Source organism: Mustela nigripes, chromosome 2 (assembly GCF_022355385.1).
Source record: "Mustela nigripes isolate SB6536 chromosome 2, MUSNIG.SB6536, whole genome shotgun sequence".
NCBI lineage: Eukaryota > Metazoa > Chordata > Mammalia > Carnivora > Mustelidae > Mustela > Mustela nigripes.
Window position 1 is genome coordinate 214,190,007 of NC_081558.1, and position 24,789 is coordinate 214,214,795.

Genomic DNA, 24,789 nt, shown 5'->3' on the forward strand with positions numbered 1-24,789 from the left:
GACTTTCATGGTATGTGAATATTTCAAAAAAGCTGTTAGAAAAAAAATTCAGGAATGCAAAAAAAAAACATAGAGAAACATTTCTTTCATAAAGAAAATATGATTTAATCCTCACTGACCTATTATTGACACAGATATTAAATTTAACAGAAATGAGCATTATAATAGTTACTATAATTGTATTATAGCTGTATTTTAATTATAGATAATTAAGAATTTAAATAGGTACATGAATGATAAAAAAATACCCACGTCAAACTTGAAATGGATTTACAATATGTTAAATGAAAGATGCACTGGATTAGATTAATAGTAGATTAGATTTTCAGAAATAAAGGTCAGTGAACTTGTAGATATATCAATATATTAAAAAAAAAAAACAGAAAAAAAGAGGGTAAACACTTCACAAACTATCGTGAGTTATGGGACAACATTGAGCAGTGTAACACACATATAATTGGAATCACTAAAAGAGGGAAGGGAGGCACAATAGAAAAATGCTTGATGGAACAGAGGCTGAAATTTTTCCAAATTTGATGAAAACTATAAACACAGAAAGCCAAGAATCTCAGTGAACTCTAGACACAAAAATATGAAGAAAACCATACCAAGATGTAATCAAATTGCTCAAAACTAGTGATAGAAAATCTTAAAAGTAGTCAGAGAAAGGATATGTTTATGTGAAGGAATAAAAATTAAAATGTCAGCAGACTTCCTGTCAAAAAGGATCCAAATGTTTCCTGTCTTGCTAATTTTGGCCATTCTAACTGGTGTAAGGTGATATCTCAATGTGGTTTTAATTTGAATCTCCCTGAGGGCTAGTGATGATGAACATTTTTCCATGTGTCTGATAGCCATTTGTATGTCTTCACTGGAGAAGTGTCTGTTCATGTCTTCTGCCCATTTTTTTACATGATTATCTGTTTTGTGTGTGTTGAGTTTGAGAAGTTCTTTATAGATCCTGGATATCAGCCATTTGTCTGTACTGTCATTTGCAAATATCTTCTCCTGTTCTGTGGGTTGCCTCTTTATTTTGTTGACTGTTTCCATTGCTGTTCAGAAGCTTTTGATCTTGATGAAGTCCTAAAAGTTCATTTTTGCTTTTGTTTCCTTTGCCTTTGGAGACATATCTTGAAAGAAGTTGCTGGCCAAAAATTAGCAAAACAGGAAACAACGTGTGTTGGAGAGGATTTGGAGAAAGGGGAACCCTCTTATACTGTTGGTGGGAATGCAAGTTGGTGCAGCCACTTTGGAGAACAGTGTGGAGATTCCTTTAAAAAAATTAAAAATAGAGTTTCCCTATGACCCTGCCATTGCACTACTGGGTATTTATCCCAAAGATACAGATATAGTAAAAAGAAGGGCCACCTGTACCCCAATGTTTATAGGATCAATGGCCACAGTCCCCAAACTGGAAAGAACCAAGATGCCCTTCAATGGACAAATGGATAAGGAAGATGTGGTCCATATACACTATGGAGTATGATGCCTCCATCAGAAAGGACGAATACCCAACTTTTGTAGCAACATGGACGGGACTGGAAGAGATGATGCTGAGTGAAATAAGTCAAGCAGAGAGAGTCAATTATCATATGGTTTCACTTATTTGTGGAGCACAACAAATAGCATGGAGGACATAGAGGGATGGAGAGGAGAAGGGAGATGAGGGAAACTGGAAGGGAGGATGAACCACGAGAGACTATGGACTCTGAAAAATAATCTGAGGGTTTTGAAGGGGTGAGGGGTGGGAGGTTGGGGGAGCCACGTGGGGGATATTATGGGGAACACGCATTGCATGGAGCAGTGGGTGTGGTGCATAAATGATGAATTCTGTTACGCTGAAAAAAAAAATCCAAATGCTAATGAATGTTTCTCCCAAATTTGTACACTGAAAGCTCATCCCCAAGGTGATGATATTAGGAGGTAAGGTCCTTGGGAGGTAATTAGGTCACGGGATTAGTGCCCTTATAAAAGAGACCCCAGGGAACTCCCTTGCTCCCTTTCACCATGTGAGAACACAATGAGAAATCTGCAATGCATAAGAAGTCCTTCACCATAACCCCACCATGATGGCAACATGATCTCAGATATCCAGCCCTTAGAACTGTGAGAAATAAATCTCGGTTATTTATGAGCTACCCAATCTATGGTACTTTTGTTATAACAGTCTGAGCCGACTAAGACACCAAGGAAGAAGACAGTGGAACAGCATTTTTAAAGTATTGAAAGAAAAAAAGAAGTCAACCTAGAATTCTACACCCAACAAACAAATATTTTAAAACTAAAGAGAAATAAAGACTTCTTAAAAATTCTAAAAAGCTTAAAGAATTTATCATCAGTAGACATACACTATAAGAAATGTTAAAGAAAGTCCTTCAGTCAGAAGGGAAATGATACCAGATTGAGATATCAATGTACACAAAGGGATGTAAAGTACTAGAAGTGATAACTGCATAGGAAAACATATGATTTTTTTTCTTATTATCTAAAGCTCATTAAAAGATCATTGATAATCAAAAGATCATGATTTAGTGTGGGGTTTGTAACATAAAAGTAAAATATTGATAACAATTGTGCAAATATTGAGATAAAAAAAACAGAGGCACACTGTTATAAGGTCTTTATATATGCAGTGTATACTATCACTAGAAAGTAGAAAATGATAAGTTAAATGTATATGCTTTAATCCTAAAGGAATCAAGGAAATTACAAAATAAAGAAGAAAATAGATCTGAGCCAGTCAATTAAACAAAATGGAATTATAAAAAAGTATTCAATTAATTCAAAGGAGGCAAAAAAGCAGAAAGGAAACAAATAGGACAATACAAAACCAAATGGGAAGATTATAGACTTAAACTTATATTAATATATCAATTAATTATATTAAGGGTAAATGATCTAAAAATCTTAATTGATAGCAGCGATTATAAGAATGGATATAAAAGTAATACACAACAATAACCTGCCTACAATAAATCTTTTTCAAATATTTCTCAGATATTTCAAATACTGCTGACAATGCTGAATTGTGTTCATGTTTTAGTTTTTGTGGAAGGTAAAATACACAAGGGATGAAATTGGACATTTAGCTAAGATTTCTAAGGGAAGTATAGACGTTAACAACTGTGGTTCCTCCTGACTGCTTATGGTAAAATGCAAAAAGCAAGAAATGAATTGAAGAATAAATTGTTAAGTAAAGAGGAACCAGAACTTAAAGATTTGGGGAATTCTTAGCCTATCTATCACAAAAAGAGGAGAAAGTACATGGAGCACTGGGTGTGGTACAAAAACAATGAATACTGTTATGCTGAAAATAAATAAAAAGTAAATAAAGAAAAAAAAAAAGAGAAAGAGGAGAAAGTGTGTTGCGGATGAGAACATTAAGGGTGTGGAGCAGCAGCCATGCGAGAAGGAGATTGGCATGGGTGTGAGCCCTGGACTGAATGAGCTAACGCCCAGGAACACTGCCAGTCTGCACTGAGATGAGATAGAGATAAAGAGAGTTGTCCAAGTTCTTTGGTTCTATAGGCCAGGATGATTGAGCCATTTGGCCCTGAACTTGTGCTGTTCTTTAAGAAAAGGGAAGAATGCCTCTGAAGGATATTCAGAGATCATCTGGGTCACTGCCTTGGTTTCAACAGTCCAGAGAGTCTCTGTCTTAAGCCTTGAGGATAGGACCTCCCAGAACTGAGTTGGGGAGACCCCTGCCTGAAAGAGCCCTGGGGGTTCTACTCTGGCTTACAGAACTACAAAATGGACAAAGCCTCTGTAGAGAGCTGAAGTGTGGGCACAGCCCCACTGAGTAGTCAGGGAGGCATTATAATCCCCAGAGGTCTCGAGGGTAGAGCATTGAACTGAAGAGGATTATTCCTTTGCCTTAAGATCTAGTGGGGTAAATACCCAGTAGTGCAATCTGCAGGGTTATAAGGAAGCTCTCTGTACCCCAATGTTTATAGCAGCAATGGCCACGGTTGCCAAACTGTGGAAAGAACCAAGATGCCCTTCAGCAGACGAATGGATAAGGAAGATGTGGTCCATATACACTATGGAGTATTATGCCTCCATCAGAAAGGACGAATACCCAACTTTTGTAGCAACATGGATGGGACTGGAAGAGATTATGCTGAGTGAAATAAGTCAAGCAGAAAGAGTCAATTATCATATGGTTTCACTTATTTGTGGAGCATAACAAATAGCATGGAGGACAAGGGGAGATGGAGAGGAGAAGGGAGTCGAGGGAAATTGGAAGGGGAGATGAACCCTGAGAGACTATGGACTCTGAAAAACAACCTGAGAGTTTTGAAGGGGCCGGGGGGTGGGGGGTTGGGTGAGCCTGGTGGTGGGTATTAAGGATACTCCATGTATTGCATGGAGCACTGGGTGTGGTGCAAAAACAATGAATACTGTTATGCTGAAAAGAAATTAAAAACAAAAAAAAGATCTAGTCGGTTTGCACTGTGAAGTTTTGAGCTTACATGGGAGCCCAATCCTTCCTTCTTTGCTATTTCTTCCTTTTGGAATGGGAATATCTACCCTATGTGTGTCCTACCCTTATATTTTGGAAGCATATAACTTTTGTGGTTTCACATATTCACAGCTTGGGAGGATTTTGCCTCTGGATGAATGTACCTGCAGTCTGATCCATACCTGATTCAGGTGGTATGTAGGTAAGACTTCGGGCTTTACAGTAGCTGCTGGGATAACTTAACACTTATGGGGCTCTTGGGATGGAATGAGTATTTTGCACTTGTGAAGGACATGGTCTTTGTGGGGCCAGGGGGGAGAATGGATGGAACGTCTGTGTCTCCCCAAATCCGTATGTTGAAATTCTAACCCCAATATGATGATACTAGGAACTAGGTCATGAGTGTGCAGCCCTCATGAATGGGATTTATGCCCTTATAAGGAGACAAAGAGACCAGAGGTCAGTCTCTCTCTCTCTCTGCCATGTGAAGATACAATAAAAACCCAGGTAAAAGGCCCACACCAGACCCTGGATCTGAGGGTGCCTTGATCTTGGACCTCTTGGCCTCTTGAACTATGGGAAATAAGGACCTGCTGTTTATGCCACCCCATGTGGGATTTTGTTAACAAAGTGGACCCAGGCAAGAAAACTAAGGTACAGAGTAAGTGACTCACTGCAGTCAGAGTGGCAGACAGGCAGACAGAGGCTCAAGCTCAGTGCCTCTGGTCTGAGTCCCTGCTGCCATTACAAGCAACCAAACACTCAAAGGGCTTACTTTGACCCTTGCAAGCTGTTAAGTAGACCTCACGTAGGTCAGTAGGTTTCATGAGCTGCAATACCAGCTCTACAATTAATCAGTGCAAATGTTAATATGCCTCCTCCTCGTCACAGATCCCATGCTTACTCAATAAAAAATAGAGAAAGGATTTCCCCTGGTCGAATGTTTGACTACTGTACATGCAGTGTCCGATGAATAAAGGGACACTATAGGGCTCTTCCACAGTTTCCACAGATGTGGTGCATGTTTTCGTGGGCATGCGTCCTTGTCACCCTACCTTCCCCCTTCACCACCCTTCCTCTCACGCATGCCAGTCCTCTCTTGTGCTTAGAAAGTCACAGGAACATCGAATCCTTCTAGAATTTCAGAGGGAAATTGGCTTGCTTCCTAGCAATCTGAGGAGACAATCCCAAGACTGTGTGTATTTGTATTCTGTAATGCTCCAAGGCTCTGTTGTTGCCAAATTAATTCTAAAAAGCTTAATGATGTGCAAATTATAACAATCACTCCAATTGAACATTAAGCATCAACAGAGCATTAAAATATATTCAGAAAATAAGGATTTTCTGGGAAGAGAACATAGCTTTTAGTTAAAACTCAGTAAGGATCCTGTCTGTAAGGGACAATTGGTACTTAACTACCTCCAAAATAAACATTTTATTTAATTTTTTACCTGCAACCCAAGGTGCACCTAAAATCAATGATAAAAAAATATATAATTTCTAATGCAACAATATTTGTTTCACTGTTTATGTAGAAGATCGACCAAAAGCCAAAGTAAAAATGTTGATCTATAGAAACTTCTTCCTTTTGGAATGAAATTTCCCTATATGTATTGGAGTAAGAAATAGGAGTCAAACTGTCCAGGGGTTCCTGTTCTCTATTTGGGAAATTTAGTTGCACTGGTGTTATCGCCCTCTGATGCCACTCTATTCCCTGGATTGCTGCCATAATTAGGCACCATTTTTCGACTCTCAGAAGTGTAAGCAGAATGTTGCCAACCGACCCATTTAAACAATTTGAAGAGGTTTTTTTTTTTTTTCTTTATAACATGTGTAACTGGATATTAAATGTGACTTTTCCTGTTGTCTTAAAATTTTAGCAACTGTCTTAACAAGTGAGAGTAGTCCCCCAAATGCCAGTACCTTCTCTCCAAACAAAAAATGTGAGGGCCTACGCAGGGCTTTCTGATATTTTGTCCATCTCCCATCTCTGAGCTCGAGTAGAGGCTAAGTCAGGAATAGGATATTCTTTTTTTTTTTTTTAATTTTTTTTTGGAATAGGATATTCTTGTGGAGAGCAGTCTCTGTGCATTCCCACCTAGGGGTGCCAGGAATTTTGAGCTCCAAGCAAACCCCTCGGGGAGCTTGGAGTCTGGAAGCTTATAGAGATTGGTGAGTCACACCTGAGGCTACGCAGAGTGGCAAAGGCTATCCCTGCTCCCAGCGGGACAGCCGGCTGTGCTGGGGCTGGCTCTCACTTCCAGTGTGGTGGGTTAAGGATGCTTCTGTGTAGGCCCTGCAGAGGAGGGCAAGACTGATGTCTTGGGACTGGATGTCTCCGGAGGTGTGAGATGCCTCCCGCAGAGGGCTGTCCTGCGACTCTCATAATCACGCGTCCATAGATGGTGCAAAATTCAAATATTGTTAACAAGCTCAAGAGGTGGCAACAGGTAAGAGAAAAGGAGCTAAATGGAAAAAAAAGAGCATCAGAAGTTCATGTGCAATAAAGAAGCAAATTTGTCTAAAGTCTCCCCTTAATGCTCAGTCAAAAACACTTGTTCTAAGAGGGAGGATGGGTATTGCTTACTTAGGAAACATTTTCCTAGATAGTTTTGATGAACTATAATAACTGATTATATTTACCTTCCATCAATTATTTGGATACCAAATTTCCAAACACAATGATCTAATTATGTTGGGGCTGACTTGTTAATTTCTTTTTAAAAATTTTTATTTTTTAAAATTTCTTTTTTAAAATTTCTTTTCAGCATTCCAGAATTCATTGTTTATGCACCACACCCAGTGCTCCATGCAGTACGTGCCCTCCTTAATACCCACCACCAGGCTCACCTCCTGGTTCACCACCGGGCTCACCTCCTCAACCTCCCACCTCCTCCCCTCCAAAACACTCAGTTTGTTTCTCAGAGTCCACAGTTTCTCATGGTTGGATTCGTTCATTTCTATGTGCATCCTGTTATGTGCCATTCCCTCCCAAACTCTGTTCAGTGAGAAGGGATCGATTTTATTTCCAGATTTCTCCTGCTATTTCCATTACATTAATGTAATGTTTCAGAGACTCTGGAACATTGAGAGTGTGCAGGGACTAGACCTTCAGGGGAAGCAAGACAGAAAGTTGTAACCTAAAGAAAAGCACACCCCAAAAGAAGGTTCCTAGGATTAATGAGTCAAAAGTGGCAAAAAGAGAAATTGTTGGGGAGGAGAGACAGACGCTTTTCTGAATATTTAAATATTTAAATCTCTAAATATTTAATTTTCTGCTGGCAGATCTATAACTCTGTCGTCTCATCTTCAAAGTTAAGACAGAGATATTAGCCACACTAGAAGATTTGATTATGCCTGCAGTGTGAATTGATCTTGAATGGATAGCTATAACTAAGCTGATAAGGGATGGCTAGAGCAATAGGACACCAGGGGACAACCATGAGAACTCACTGGACTAAAGATCTCTCCTTTGGATCTTGCAAAGAAAAGGTATGCGAGAGCTCTTAGCATGATGCCCATAATGGGAAAAACTAATAAAAAATAGTTACTGTTTGTATTCACAGGCATTTACTGAGTTCAAGTCCAGTGTGTAGACTGTAAGCTAAGTTCCTTCCCCAAAGGAACAAGAAATGATCATATCATAACCTGGCAAACAGAGGACTAACTGAATGAGGCATAGTAAGAACCTGAAAGGTTCCTGCTAAAATGTAGAAATAAAAATAATTTCAATTCCCTTTCTAAAACTCCAGTCATAGTTGAGGATATGATTAATATATATATATAAAATGCCTAAGAAAATAAATAAAACTTTGTGTATTTGATTTTTAAAAATATTTATAGCAAGTTTCTTTTATAAACCTTCAGACATGTTGGCTTCCCAAAAATTGTACCAGGAGTGGAAATTGCAGCTCATGAGATAAACCTTGCAATATTGAGAACAGATAGTTCTCATTCACTTGTTCTGCCTTTCTTATTATGCTTTAGTTCTGATGCGTGGAGTCACAGAATTCTGAAGAACTCAACAGTTTGCTCCTTAAAAGAATGGAGAGGTTGCTGGAAGGTTGGTTTTCTCCCTGTGTCTCAGTGTCACTCGCGAAAAGCCCGAGTCTATGGCATCTAGTTTCACTACAGAATTATTTTTGCCTCGTGGTTTTGGTGCAATCATCTTCCTTTCATATTTAAGATACTTCTTAATGGTAAATAAGATAGAATAAATAAATAAATAAATAAATAAATAAATAAATAATAAAAATGAATAAATTTTATTTTAAATAAAAATAAGAATTAAACACAATTAATTATTTTAAATGCTCTTTAGTGATTTCTATAAAGCTGGATATTTATCCAATAATTGCTGGATTCATTTCCAAATCCCTCATGCTATTTAGCTCGATGGATGACTTGCAAAGCCTGTAGCCTTTTCTCAGCCCCTCCACTGGCCACATCTGTCCTTGGTCTATACATCATGTATGGTCCTGATCTTTATTCTCCTTTGGATTACAGTCTCTCATGTCCTCACCATCTCTCCCATACCGGATGGGTTTCAAGCTGCCTGAAGGTGGCCTGGCTGCACCCCTCCCTCTATGATTTCCTGGGGATCGTAGGTCCCAGCATTTCAGAGTCAGGACTCACCTGCTACTAACATAAAAGGAGGAAACATCTGTTGCATTAAGTTGACTAATGACCTAGAAATTATTTGAATACAATCGAGAATAACTATATAGAGAATGACTATGGATTCACAGGCAGCTCAGACCAAATTATTCAGCGTATCTCATGGATATAAAAAGAATTCCACTTAAAAAATTTCAATTAACTTTTTAATGAAAAACTAATTCTATCAAAGAAGTATGGTGCTTTAAAAAGCTCTGATATCTAATTGTTTTTTTTTTTTTAAGACTCGAATGTTCTGATTTTCTGGATAGTATGTTCACAGCAGTGATTTAAAAAGCCTCCCCCTGAGAAGAATAAGCAAAATAGGCAGCTCTTTTAATTATTGGACAATGACTCTTTGAGGACATATAAAATCTTTCTGTTTAGTGGCAGAGGAATGACCTGGATGACGTTATGAATAAGGAGTTAGCTGGATCAATTTAGGATTTCTCTTTGTTCTTTAAGTTCTCATGTATAATACATTCTGATCTGATTTTCCTTTTATTTCCCTATTTTCACCTCCAGAAGAAGATAATGGATCATGAAGGCTGCCCCATAGGGGTAAACTGGGAGGGTCTGTATGCGTAGTGGGAAGAGGGTTTTCAAGCTACTTGCTTCATCCAAGTCAATTTTGATGGTTTTCTCTGAACTTTCCTGAGATGATTGTAATTGTTGTTATATCTGTGTCTGTTGGATACTTTTTAGAAAGTCTTCCAAACAACATATTTTGGCCTTCCAATAATAGAAATTATCATTTTGTAGGGGATTAAAGTTGATGTGCAGAAAAGCACAGAAGAAGCCAGAGTCTTCATATTACTGTTTTAGAATCAGCACCGTCCAATTAGCCAGACTGGCATCACAGGGTACTTTTTTTCCCCAGGCTCTTTTTTTTTTTTAAGATTTTTTGTTTATTTATTTGACACAGAGAGATATCACAAGTAGGCAGAGAGGCAGGCAGAGAGATGGGGGGGAAGCAGGCTCCCCCGTGAGCAGAAAGCCTGATGCAGGGCTTGATCCCAGAATCCTGAGATCATGACTCGAGCTGAAGGTAGAAGCTTAACCCACTGAGCCACTCAGGTACCCCTCCCAGGCTCTTTTTAACAAAATCTTCTTCATTCACTATAATTTTGCCTCATCTCTTCTCTGTGGTCACCCCACCTGCCATGCAAATGATCTATCTATAACAATGTTTTATTAATCTGACTTGATCGCTATCACTTATTTGATGATGAACAAGCAATTCATTGCATTCTTAGCCCTTGGATTCTTAGCCAACTTCTGGCTATTCCATAATTTCTAGCTTTGCCATCACAGAAAAGAGAGGGCCACCATTAGGTCTTTCAGACAGAACTATGGAAAGATAATTTCTATGTCAGTGATTTAAAAGCACAGCATTTTACCTAATTCCTTGTGAGTTTGAAAGCATCTCCAAGTACTTAAGATACTTTCCTGCCTTATGAACCAGAAATTTCATTATACAGTTTAACCTCTATTGGATGACCCATGGCCATTATCTATAAAATTTAATTCAACACAACATTTGCTGAACATCCACTATTTCAGAATAATACCAGGCTTTCTAAAGGCAGAACAGTGACTAGCTGGGGGACTGCCCTTCAGCTGACAAGCCACTCTGGGTGGCCCAGTATACCTCCATTAACAATAATGCAAAAGGTTGTAGTTATGCCAAAATGAGGCTGAAAAGCAGTGCTGGGGACCCCTCAGGTGAGACAGAGCCAGCTTCCCAGAAGGCCATCCGCTGTCAGGGTGAAGGGCCTGGACTCTGAGCTCAGACACCTGTGGGTTGCAACCCCTGTCTTTGCCTTGCAACATGCATGTCCTGGCCAGGTGGCACATGCTCCACTTCAGTGTCACTATGGCGAGGTCCTAATAACCCCACCTGTATGTGGTAATCATGAAGATTAACTGATGAAAATAAGTATCATTTAAGATGTGGGTCATGGAAGTAATTTTGTGAGTTATGACAATCATTTACAAAATAAAATGGAAAAGGAAAAAAAAAAAAACCTACCAGAAAGGGAAATATCAGAGTGCATCACATGGAGCAAGAGTAAACTCTGTTTATGAACCTTTTAGTGTGTGGGTGCTAGATTATGCTTGTAAGATGCATTTCTTGTTGTGAGCCATGAAGAAATACATTTAGAAATCCTAAGCATAAAATGTTTAGTGTATAGCAAATTCTCAAAAATGGTGGAATAAATAATATAGCATTTAAGTTAAAACTTCAGGATAAAGACTTTAAATGAGAGGAGGATGAAAGGGAAAAGCAAGGAGGACCCAGGGCATGCACACGCACGTGCACACGTGTACACACACACACGCACGTGCACACGTGTACACACACACGTGCACACGTGCACACACACGCACGTGTACACACACGCGCACGTGCACACGTGTACACACACACGTGCACACATGTGTACACACACACGTGCGTGTGCAAGATCGGGGATGGCTCAAGAACTGGCTGGGTAGGGTAATGGAATAGGAGATAGGAGACTGGACAGGAGCTGGAGCTGGACTGTGGAAATCTGTTCAGGTCATCTTGAGGATTTATGCAAAATGGGAGAAGATCTAGAATGTGAACGAATGGTGATGACAGCAATGCGGACACCGGACTGGCCCTTGAGACTGGCAGTGGGAAGGCTTCTGACCTAGTTTGGTTCCCTAGGTGAGGACCTGAACCTGGGCAATGGTGGTGGACACGGGAGAAGGGAGAGGATTGAAAAGATACTGTGCAAACGACATTACAGATAAGGGGCTGATATTCAATATCTATAAAGAACTTCTCAAACTCAACACTCAAAAAACCAAAAACCTAGTCAAAAAATGGGTAGAAGACATGAACAGACACTTCTCCAAAAAAGACATAAAAATGGCTAACACACACATGAAATACATCACAAACCAAAACCACAATGAAATATCTCTTTACACCCATTAGAATGGCAAAAATTAACAAACAGGAAATAAATGTGGCAAGGATGTGGAGAAAGGGGAACCCTCTTACACTTTTGGTGGGAATGCAAGCTGGTGCAGCCACTCTGGAAAACAGTATGCCAGTTCCTCAAGAGGTTAAGAATAGAGCTATGCTATGACCGAGAAATTGCACTACTAGGTATTTACCTCAAAGATACAGATGTAGTGAAAAGAAGAGGCATGTGCACCCCAATGTTCATAACAGCAATGTCCACAATAGCCAAACTGTGGAAGGAGCTGAGATGTCCTTCAATAGATGAATGGATAAAGAAGATGTGGTTCATATACACAACGTAGTATTACTCAGCCATCAGAAATGATGAACACCCACTATTTGCATCAACATGGATGGACCTGGAGGGAGTTATGTTAAGTGAAGTAAGTCAAGCAGAGAAAGACAATTATCATATGGTTTCACTCATATGTGGAACGTAAGGAATAGCATAGATGACCATATTAGAAAGGAGGGAAATCCAAAGGAGGAGAAATCAGAGAGCTAGATGAACCATGAAAGAATATGGACACTGAGAAACAATCTGAGGGTTTCAGAGGGGAGGAGGGTGGGGGAGGGGTAACAGGGTGATGGGTATTGAGGAAAACATGTGCTGTGGTGAGCACTGGGTGTTATACCTAACTAATGAATCACTGAACACTACACCAAGAACTATATACTATACAGTGGCTAACTGAATATAATAAAAAATAATGTAAAAATGGTTTAAAAAAAAAAGAAAAGATATTGTGGAGAGAGGATTCTCACGACACTTGTCACTTCACAGATGCTGTTCCCTCTGGTTGTAATACCCTTCTGTCCAGTAAAATGTCCCCCCTGCAAGCCAGGGTTATATGTACATCTCAAAAAAATGATTCTGATCCTACTGTTTGAGTGACAGCCCCTTGCCTGTGCTCCATGTCATTCTGTCCTCTGTATGTCCCGCTGTGTCCTTTGCCACATCACAGGAACAGTGACCATCTCTGGTATTTTCTGCCCTCCCGAGAACCAGGAACTCCTCAGAGAAAGGCAGACACTCTATTCTTTATCATGGCCGTCCCATGGTCGCCATTGGAGTTGTTCTACAAGCTGCTCTGGTTTTCCTGTCTTCTGGGTATATGTTGGGATTGGATTCCTTGTTCTCTTGTGGTTGGGGGAAGCCCATGTTATGCCTCTGTCAGACCCTCTGGAGGAGTACTTCTCTCTGCCATAAAACCCGATGTGGACAATATAGAGGAGAACTACCACCAACTCACAATGGATGTGGATGTGAAAGACACATAAAGCTGTTTGTGTAAATCCCTGAGATTCGAGGCCTCTGGTCAGAGGTCAAAGGGTATCGTTACATCATTAGCTTAGCTGGGAAACAGGGAGAGAAGGGGAACAAGAATGAATTTGGTTCTGGACACGTTGTATATGGTGGAGTCTTGACAGAGACATGGATGGAAGTAAGTAAGCAATATGGGACCAAGTGGTCCTCTAAGATGGTTGGGGTCGGAGAGAAACATTCTTGACCTTTGCAACTTTAGATGATAATTAAATTATAGGAACAGATTCAAGGATTCATGGAGATAATAAAGATTAAGAAAAGAGAATGAAGGAAGAGTGTTGAGAAATGTGTACATTTAAGTGTGGGTGTCGAGGGGGAGGGGTCAATGGCCTTGGACAGCCAGTGGAGGCTTCAGAGACAGGAGCAGTGTCCAGGGACACAGACAGTTATAAATAGGGACAGTCAGGAGACCCCACTTGACGGTTCCATCGTGGCACTCCTGTTTGACTTGAGACTACTCGACAATTCTGGGTTTCTGAAGCCACTGTCTCTTGTCTTCAGATCCATGATTTATTAAATCCAGGCCTTGGGGAGGGGATGGCAGGTATAGGGCAAATGCACATCTGCTACTTTGGCTCAGAAGTTACCTAGACCTGGCACAGGTTACTTTCCTTGCCTCCCTGAGACTTGCTTACGTCTATGTTGTAGGCTACACTGCGGGGAGTTTAGTTGCTGGAAGTCGTCTTCTGGATAAGAAGAGTCCGGAACGTTCTCCTCTGCTCAGGCAGCACGGTCAGCTGAACACCTGGGCGGTGCAGGGACTGGGTCAAGTTGACCTCTGAATCCGGAGGAACTGATGTGGGGCACGGCTCGTTGATATCATTATTTCAGGCTTTCGGACTTCGTTCTTCAGTGCTGCGATGTTTGTGTGCCTGATTTCACTGTTTCGTCCGCTTAGCACTGTGAAAGAGACTCTTTCTCCATCCTCACGCTTAGCGAACACACGGGATTTCCCGCGGCTGCTTTCGTGCAGGGAGGAGTGCTAGAGAGGAGATCGGCCTCGCTCCTTTCTCTCTGGGACCTTCAAGTGTGTGAACTGATCATTCCAACCATCATCTATGAAAGAAAACTAATAGTCACGGCCCCCAAATTACATGGGTAAGTTCCTGCATCAAATGAATCTTAAGATTTTGCAGCTCGAATCTTCGCCTGGGAAAGAAGGTCGACGTGTCAGGCGCACCTGCTGGTCCCTCACAGTGAGCGTCCCAGCACCACCAGACTTGAGGTGAATTTGCAGCTTCTGTCTGGCCACATATGCAATTTCCAATCTGAGTATCTTTGACTAAGCTGTCCGGAGAGGACACAACGATACCAGTGCCTGTGATTAGACAATAGGCTTTGCGCATTATGGAGAAGAGCCTGGGGCTTGTCACAGGTCCTTTCCCTGGGGTCTTTAGAGGACATTTGTATCAGCGAGGAGGTTAGCTGAGGGAGTCCCTTACAGGGCAACAAATTGCAGAGTGTGTGGTGTCCTCGTTCACCTCCCCATGTTCTACATTCAACTATGAGATCATGTCAAAGAACAGAACGCTGGAGAGATGAGCGAGGGAAATACACAGAGCTCACACTGCCCTCTGCTGTTTATGCGGCCACATAGCGGACGCGTCAAAGCGTCGCAGGGGGTGCCCCCAACCAGTCTTCGGACTTCTCAAACCACAGAAGCTCAGGAGGAAACAAAGTGCCTCTTCCCAGTAATTTATACTCTTCCTAATTCCATGTGAAAAAAAAAAATAATGGGTCGTATTCTCAAGTGTTTCCCTCCGAAGAGAAATGCATTAGTCCTCGCTGCTCTTTCCTTAGAATATATTATTTTATTTTAAAAATCAGTTTCCTATGGGAAATCTCGGTACCTCCCACTCAGTTTTTCTGTCACCCTGAAAGAGCTTTAAAAATAATGTCTATTAAAAGATCAGGGCCTTGCGGTCTTAAGCGAGGTTTGAAGTAGATGAACAGCCATGTGGCTCGAGAGACGGACTGCCTGATTCTGGTTCACTTCACATTACTGAAGTCTGCTCCGGGACTCTGGACCTTCCTCCAAAAACTTACATGCTGCTGCCTGGAAGACCACAGGCACCTCGTAACGGTCCTATTTCTGGGTCCATAGTACTCTTTAATATTGTCAAAAGCAGCATAAAGACACCTAGCTCGTGGCAGTCAGATACTAAATAGGTGAAAAGTCTGATTGTTCCTTCCCATCTTTTCTGGTTAGTTGGATCTTAGGATGGTCGTTTTTGGAAGGGTCTTGTTGGGAAGGTCCTGGGTGGTCGAACTCCAATGTCCTGTGCTTGGAGAGACCATGGAAACCCCTTCCTTCTCCACCCTGCGGACAGTTTGATCATGGCTTCTTGCTAGTCTATGGTGCGGAATTCATTGGCTGGAGGACAAGGACTAACGTGGCACCCAGCATCCGCATGTGGGACTGTCTCCCCCATGCATCGGTCTGTCTGCACCAACTGCAAACGATCCAGGTGTGGTTGTTAGCGTAGAGATAAAAAGCAGATGTGGGGAGGTGCTGTTGGTGTTCTGGGTACCCTGCTGCTCTCTCTCTAGGCTGTTGGACTCAGAACAGCAGGTGTGGGTCCTACAGGAAGTAGATGGATGAACAAGCAAAGAGAGATAACGGAGCGTTCCAGATTCAAGTGGAACGCAGGTGCGGCTTACTCTAGCAATAGTTTTGTCTCTCTTTGGAAGAACAGTTCTATGTTGGGGCTGAGGAGAGAATCAGGGTCTGTGCAGGGGTCCTCCGTGAACTGCCTCTCTGAGTAGCAGACCACGACTGCCGGGCGCTGCCTTGCAGCACTGATTAGTGAGCATCTCTGCGCTGTGAGGGTAGGATGGCAGGTGGGGGTGGGAATTAACAGCATGTTTGAAACCAAAGAAGGAACCCGCAAGAAAGTCCTGGAGCCCATGTTCGACCATTTACATGTGGATTGTTACTTCAGCTCCAGAGGGGCTGCTGCTGACCGGCGTTCTCCAGCAGAGACATGGGCCTCTGCGAGCTTAGCACACACTCTCCATCTCACCGCCGCTAGTTACACTCACTCTCTGGGGTGCTCCAAGGCCTGGGGGTTCCCGACAGACTCCAGACTTTGGAAAATGTATCATTTTAATTGGAGAATTAATTAATTAAATTAGTTTGAGAATATGAGTCAGCCTTAAAAAGGAAGGCAGTCCTGACAGCTGCTACAGCATGATGACCCTTGGGGACACAGTGCTCAGTGAGGTGAGCCGGTTGCAGAAAGACAAGGGCTGTCGGGTTCACAGAGACAGAAAGCAGAGAGGTGGCTGACGGTGCTGGCGGGAGAGGACATGGGAAGTTCGTGGTTCAGGGGCACGGAGTTTCAGTTTGGGAAGATAAGAATGTTCTGGACGTGAACGGTGGGGACGGTCTCCTGATAGTGTGAATGTGCTTAACGCCACTGACCTGGGCGCTCAGAAATGATGAAGATGGCAAGTTGTATGTGAGGGAATTTTACCACAATACAAACCAAAGTTAGTTTGCGTATTCCTTCCACAAGTGCTTCCTGAATGACTGTGCATGTCAGGTTGTGTGGCCCAGCGGAGGAGGGGTCAGCCATGGTGCCTACCTCTGAAAATATCTACATATTCCTATGTAGATATCACAAGATTTTTGTCCCACTTTGGCTTTCTTTTCTCTAAAATTTCCCATTTGGATCTGCTTTTGTATCTGGTCCGCAATACAGCTTAGGTCTATAATTATGACTCGGTAGTGATAATATTAATGAAAATAAATACAGCACTGGGAAGCATTAATTACCCTGACTTTTAATTCTGTCACAGTGAATGAGGCGGACCACGTAATTGTCAGGGTCACAGATCCTCAGCAGAGGCCCCCATGTCTGACACAAGAGGGACTTTCTCGCTCTCCTTCAGTGGGGGATGGGGCTTGGCAGGAGGAAGGGGTGGGAGGTGGGAACACAGGAGGGAGGGCGGAGGGAAGGGGGGAAGCCCACGGGGGCCTGGGGTGCACATAATGGCGAGCCCAACAGCAAAATCAATAGGTGCTGTCCACTGACTATCAATTAAGGCACAGTTAAGACCTTCGGGTTTTGATTTTGAGAAGCCGGCTGGCAGTTTTGTGGGAAGTCACCAAATAAACAATAATTCTAGACAATTGTGTCCCTTATAATGATTCAGGCATAAATGAGGAAGTTGCTTTGTGATGGAGACAACGGGAGAAAGAATAAAACCCCTGGAAGACCTAAGTAGGTGGAAACAAAGGAACGGAACTGTCCCCAGGGAGCCCTCGCAGCTCATTTCTGGAAGGTGCTGGAAAGGCACTTGGTTATTTACCAACTTACTGTGGGGTAGGGGTGGGAGCAGAACACGGTGTACTTCCGGATGATGCCGTTCAGCTTGAGAGGGGGAAGCCAGGACACAAACACCATGGAGGCTGAGGCCGCGGCTGCCTTCACTCCTGCAGGAGGACCTGGAACTAGAAGAGCAGTGCGTTTAGTCACGGTGACGGGGCTTCCCCTGGCGCTCACCCCACGCTGCCTGATAAGACCCTCGCTCCAGCTGGGCCCATGGTCAACTCTTCGAGGATCAGTGCTGATAGGAGACAGAGCTCCACCGGGTCCCCTCGGAATCCACATGCGTAAATCCCAACCCCAGAAGCTCAGATTGTGACCTTATTTGGAGAAGGGGTCTGTTGAGAGATGATCTAGTTAAATGGCGGTCTTTAGGTGGCCCTCACCTAGTAGGACTGGGATCCTTATGGAAAAAAGGGAAATGTGGACACAAAGATAAAACGATGACAGAGGAAGAAGTTGGGCATCAACAAGCCAAGAAGTCTGCAACAGACTCTGCCTCACAGCCCTCGAGGGAACCAACCTGGCTCATGCCTTGATTTTGGACTTCTGGCCTCCAAACTGTGAGACAATGCATCTCTGTTGTTGAAGCCCCCTGTCTGTGGTACTCTGTTCCAGCAGCCCTAGGCACTGACAGTCTCTCTCAGATGAGAGATAGGTGAGCCCCACTAGCTCTGTCCTCTGCCCAACTTTAAAAAGAATTCTGTTAAGTCAGTTCAGCCAGAATCCCCTCAATAATTGATCACTCTTGATACACAATCAACATCTTCATTCTCTACCATACCCCAGGTAATACCTGATCATCCTCACATGCCTTCAGCAAAACCCCTGCTCGGTCCATCTAGTCAGAATGCCCCTCATCTCCTGTCCATAATTTTCCACCCAGAGACCCTACTTCTTCCCTCCATCTCTTGGCTGTAAATTCCCCCCGTCATTTGCATTTGAAGTTGAGCCCAGTCTCTTTCTCCTACCAGGAATCACCACTAAGGTGATCCTCACACGTATACCTCACAGCGGTTCCCCTGAATAAAGTCTGCCTTGCCACTCTTTAACAAGTGCCACGAATAACCACGTCTTCCACAGATCTCATACGTTTGGTTGAAGACCCTGTCTTCCCAGGAGCCATCCCTCCCCATTGTAGCCCCTTGTGATGTCCTGCCTCTGAACAGCTGGGTAATTTAACTTCTTGTGCTACTACAGAGTTTGGCCTTGAACGGGCTGGGGATGTACATCTTGCCTCCCGAGTTAGAGAGACATGAGGACAAACTTCCACAGTCATCACGGACCACTATTCCTTGCCCCATACACTTGGTAATGGCATCCTTTTGGGCTGAGGAAGGCATAGAAATACTTTTGATGAGGATAGACTTTTGTGTCGGAGATTCCCAGTTTGCGTAGACAACACACACTCTTCTGTAACCCATCTGAGAAGGCAGGATATGGTGTTAACAATATTAAGCATAATTTGGGAGCAAGCTTGAATGCCTGTACCCTCCCCCCATCGTTCTGTTTTCCAGATTGAAGAGGGAGGATGCAGTGAGGTAGGCGGACTATAGGGGGAGGGGGAAAGGGCATTAATGTTGCTACTAGATAAGCCTTGAAGATCTTGTTTTGTTCTTCACTGGCCTGAATATCCACGTGGAGAGTGGTTCCCACCTTGATAGCAGTGTTTAAATTCCAACCAACATACGTCCCTTGTGAGCCCTTGGAGGAGTCTTTGAGTCTCTTCCTGCTGCAGTAACAAGATGACTGCTTGGTAAACATTTCTGGAGTTGAATGTGTGTCTCACGATGGGCATCTCAACTCTTCCAAGTCATAACAACAAAACCAGTGAACACAGTGAGAGCTAACTTGGGTTGAACATCGTCACCACTTAAAAATACGAAATTTCAGGAGCAGTTTTTGGCAAGCCCTGCTGATGGCAGAGGTCTAGAAAAGGGGACACGTGTAAGTGATGACACTCAAATTACTAAATCCTTAGGAACAAGGCACTGTTGTCCTGAGTAGGGAGGGCATTTGTGCTCAGGCTTCCTATTGGTGAGGGTAACAGCCAAGACATCCACCCGCCTGCAACCTGGATCAGAACCACAAGGGCTCCTCCTGAACACCAAGGATAGAGTGCACACTTTCTTGACTTTTTCATCCTAGTGGATGCCCCAGATTCACCAACACTCTCCATTCCTTCTGCAAAGCCACCACCTTGCTGGGGTTTGCCATGCCCAGCACTACCCCTGCCAGCTTCCTTCTAGAAGTCCAAGTGCTTGGGCAGCAACCACGGGAGGCTGCTTAGCAAAAAGTCAGTCATGCTTATTTCCACCTTGTTTGTGACAATTACTCTCATCATGGTAACGCGGTTTAATTCAGTATGTAAACCAATGAAATGTGAGTGCCAAAGAAAGCCATTTCCGTGACAATTAATAGGACTTCTTTGGAAAAGCTTTCTCAATGGTAAGTTAAAAAAAAAGAAGGTTTGGGTGCACCTGGGTGGCCCAGTCATTAAGCGTCTGCTTTCTGCTTAGGTCATGATCCCAGGGTCCTGGGATAGAGTCCTACATTGGGCTCCTTGCTCAGTGGGAGGCCTGATTCTTCCTCTCCCTCTACCTGGTTGTGCTCTCTCTCCCTCTGTCAAATAAAAAAAAAAAAAAAATCCTTAAAAAAAAAAAAGAAGGTTTGGCAAGTTTGGGGCCAAGATCACTGAGAAAAATGATACATATAGTGAAAATCAAGATGAACTGGTTAAAAAAAGTGTAGCAGAGAGATTGTTGGTGCACGGCGGCATGCTTTACTCCACTCTCAGGAAGCCTAAGCCAGAAATGGCAGGTGATCCACGCTGGAAACAGTCATGGAACTGATGACGTAGAGATCTCTTCACCCAAAACTTAAAGAAATGAGACCATGTTATTTAATGAAAGAATGAGCAAAGACAATCTGAGGGCTTTGGAGGGGTGGGGTTTGGGAGGTTGGGTGAGCCTGGTGGTAGGTACTATGGAGGGCATGTATTGCATGGAGCACTGGGTGTGGTACATAAACAATGAATTCTGGAACACTGAAAAGAAATTTAAAAAATAAATAAAAATTTTTTAAAAAGGAATAAATAGAGAATAAATTTCTATTTGGATAAGTTAAAATAAATGTACATTAAATGTACCTTAAAGTATGTCTCTTGGTCACTGTAAACCTTAGTGACTCTTTGCTTTCTTTGATTATTTCCATTAACTCGTCTTGATTATATCATTCAAAGGGTTTTCACTGCGTTTACTGTGTAAATCCCCATCTGACTCCTCATACACTGATGTATGATCTGTCTTGTGTAACCTTTCCTTCTAGGGTTGTTAGAATTTTACACAAAACAATTTTATATCACTGTGCAGGAAGGTGTGAATGCTGCATTCTCCCTGAGGGCTTCTGTTCAGTTCTACCTCTTAGTTCTCTGTCCTGGCCAAATTCATCAATTTCTCCAACAAACCTTAGTCTCCTCATCTATGAAGTTGGAACAACAATTGTACCTATTTACAGTTTTAGTGCTAGGATTATGAGAGATACTGCCTCTAAAGAATTTATATGGAGTTTTGCATACAGAAGACACCAAATAAATCCTAGTGATCATTTGTAAGGACAATCTTCATTTCCTTATGTTGCACATCACTAAAGGATCCCAGCCTTTACTAGGATGTGACCCAGTGTGGAACTATAAACACCAGATGTTGAGAGTTACAGAAAACAGATGGTGTAGGATGGTCTGTCTGGGACATATTTTCTTAAAACATTCTTAGTCATCAAGTTACATTTTGTTAATCTGCTCTTCAGTAAAGAATGCTGCTCCAGAGAACCTCTCTCCTGTGTTCTCCTGATTTGCCTATGCCTCCCTGCTGCATTCCAGAAGCTCTTACAGCTCACATAGTCAATCCCCACGGAGATCTCCACTCAGATTCACAGGCACCTTAGACCTATCATGTCCCAAACTGGGATCACCATCTCCCTTTCCAAATCTCCTCTCCTCCTGTACCCATGGCAGGAGATGGCACAGCGATGTGCCACTTCACAGTTGCAAAAGCCAGAACCTAGAATCTCCTCGCCTACCATCCCCCGCAGGATGTGGAAGGTTAGGGAACCCTTGAGACCTTCACGTGGACATGGTTAGTCACTGGCTCTCCTCCTGGCTTAGCGTTCTGCAGTATCAGACCACTGTTTAGGTCCCTGGAAGTGGTATGCTTGTCCCACCCCAGGACCTTGACACAGGTTGATCTGGGGTCTTAGGTTCCTTCTGTTTAGAATCTTTTCCTACTCTTCTTCTTTTCCTTGGCAACTCTTATGCATCCAGCAGTTTCTACTAAATATTACTTCCTTGAGAAAACCTTCTCTGACCATGAGCCTAGATGCATTCAGGGCTCCCAGGCTATCTCTGAAGACCCTTCCCTGTGGAACATGTCAGGATCCACTCAAATCTCCTCCAGCAACCTGCAAGCCCTACCTGGCCCATCCTGTTTTCTACTGTATCTCCAGTGTCTGAGTCTGGAACATACTTAACTTCAACGCAGACTTTCAAAGTGAATAGAAAAATGATTTCATCGACTACAGTGTGGTAGGAAGAATTTTAAGATGGTACCCAAGATTCTCTTCCTCTGATAAACATGCCTGTAAAATTCCTTCCTATTGTATGTGGGTGGTAACTGTCACTATGATGGATGGGTTATTCCTGTGATCAGATTATGTTATGTGACAAAAGTGAAGGGATTTTGCAGATATAATTAATGTCCTAATCAGCTGACTTCAAGTTAAACAAGAGGAGAGTATTCTGGGTGGGCCTGACCTAATCAGAGAATTCTCTTACAAGAGGGTCTAGAGGTCAGAGACTGAAGAACTCAGAGAGATTTGAAGCAGTAGTGATACACTCCCATGGGTCTTGAAGAAGCAAACTGCCCCTCTGGGGAGGGCCTATGTGACAGGGAACAAAAGGTGGCCTCTGGGCACTGAATTGATGGTACCAGTCCCCCACACACAAGAAGCCCAACCCTGCCAACATCCAGTGAGCTTGGGAGAGGACCTGACCTCAGGTGAGCCCCTAGCCCCAACCAACACCTTGACTTCAGCCTGTGAGACCCTGAGCAGGGGACCCAATTGACCTGGACCTGGACCCCTAACCCATGGAAATGGTGAGATAATAAAGTTGTGTTATTTTAAGGTGCTAAATTTGAGGTGATCTGTTAGCATAAAAAGTGAGTCCGTACAGTTAAGGCCCCTGATGATGTGTTTTAATGTAAAATGTCAAAGCCAGTGCTTTGAAAAAATACTGTTGTGATTTGAAGTATAAGTCTGACTACGAACACAGATGCTTCAGCCAACTTCTTTATTGTCATGATCACTTCTCTGGCCTTGGTGATCAGGCAGAGGCAGGGAGTGTGTGTGTGTGTGTGTGTGTGTGTGTGTGTGTGTCACAGGTGGTGTCTGCATGTGCATGTGAGCCTGTGTTTATGTGATCTATCATGGCAGCCAGACCCACCTGAGCCCAGTGCTGCCGAGTTCCCCCCGAGCCAAGTGCAGACTGTCATCCATGACAGCCATCACGGTCATGCCACGCACACGTCTCTTTTCTAGTCTCATTTCCACAAGATGCTGCTGTTCCTGGCCTCTGCTCTTATAAGAGCTGTATTGTCTACACATTCTTTAAAGGAGACCAGTCCTTTCACAGTGGCATTGTGGGGGGAGCCAATACGCAAGCACAGGTGGACGTGAGTGGCCCTTCTTACATGAGAGTGGGCCGTGGGGCACTCCCCACGGGGCACCTCTGGGACATTGCCTGGTTATCGCTGCAGTGCAGGGAACTCGAAATCTGCGTGGGGGAGGCCTCCTGGGACACCCTGCTCTGTTGTGTTCTCGGGGCACCTACTGCACACGGAGCCCAGCACTGCTATGTGCTCAGTATCTGTTCATGCAGGAATGGCACTTCAGGTGGTCAGGCAAAGAGACACTCAGAGTCCACTGCTTTTCAGGCACAGCAAGGTGTGATCACACAATCACCCGAGAACAGATGACCCATGCCTTCAGGAGAATGTATGGCTCAAGATCTGGGGGCTCCAAGGGTTCAGAGAGAGCCTGATGCCTGTTGACTCTTCACTTGCTCTTAGCTCCGTTTTCCATGCACCACCCTTCCTGCAAGGAGAGTGGGAAGCATGGGGCGGGGAGCCCAGATCCCTACCGTACCTCCCGATGGCCTTCTTCCCATATAAAATGATTTACAGAGTTATGTGCATTAGTAATGTACTCAGCAAATATTTGAACTTAAACACAACCATCTCTATTTATACATATACAATGTTTACTTTTGCAGAAAAGGATCTGCGCTGTAAGTACCTTATGCCTGCAGAATAAAAATAACAATTGGAAAATTAATAGATTGTGTTTTGTTTGTGTTCTCTTTCCCCACGGCTTTGCTCAGATTATAGTCTCAGCAAATAAAACGGTATTAGGATTTCACAAACCCTTTAGAATTCAGAATTAGCTGTCTTGTGTTAAAAAAAAAAAAAAGCAAGCCAGATCAGAATTCTTTTGCATTCTTGCAGAATAATAAAGGAGGTACAAGTTCTGATGGATAGAACAGTCCTGGGAAAGGAATCTGAAGCCTGAGCAGTTCTCACGGACCCTGAAAATATGTCCACAGACCCAACTGAGGCCATGTCTGTGAGCCTAAGAGTATGCTTATAGACCCAAGAATTTGTCCACAGATTTATGAATCTGTCTCCTGGCCCAGCAATCTTTATGGAAGCCATGAAACTTCTTAAGGCAAAGGTAACTTGTTCTCTGAGTAAACAGAATTATCCCTGGCAGAAGTAAACTTTTAAAAAAATGTTTTAATTTTTGATTTGACTTATTTATCTTATCTATTGTTAGTTACCACCTTATTCTATTTTTGTACACTTTATATGCAAGCGATATGCATCTTTCCTTCCTAAGATGATCAGTGACATAAGAACACAACTTAAGCCCTGGGCTTCCTGACACTGGGGGTTTAGGG

General features: G+C 43.0%; 1 protein-coding gene across 2 annotated transcripts in view; it reads right to left on the reverse strand.

The window, feature by feature from the left end:
* Nucleotides 1-24,789, reverse strand: part of DSCAM (DS cell adhesion molecule) — a 750,559-nt gene that overhangs the window by 65,379 nt on the left and 660,391 nt on the right. For both annotated transcript variants that reach the window (XM_059392376.1, XM_059392375.1), the window contains exon 20: nucleotides 17,769-17,902. In XM_059392376.1, the coding sequence (XP_059248359.1) occupies nucleotides 17,769-17,902 (134 nt within the window). The remainder of the gene's footprint in view (nucleotides 1-17,768; nucleotides 17,903-24,789) is intronic.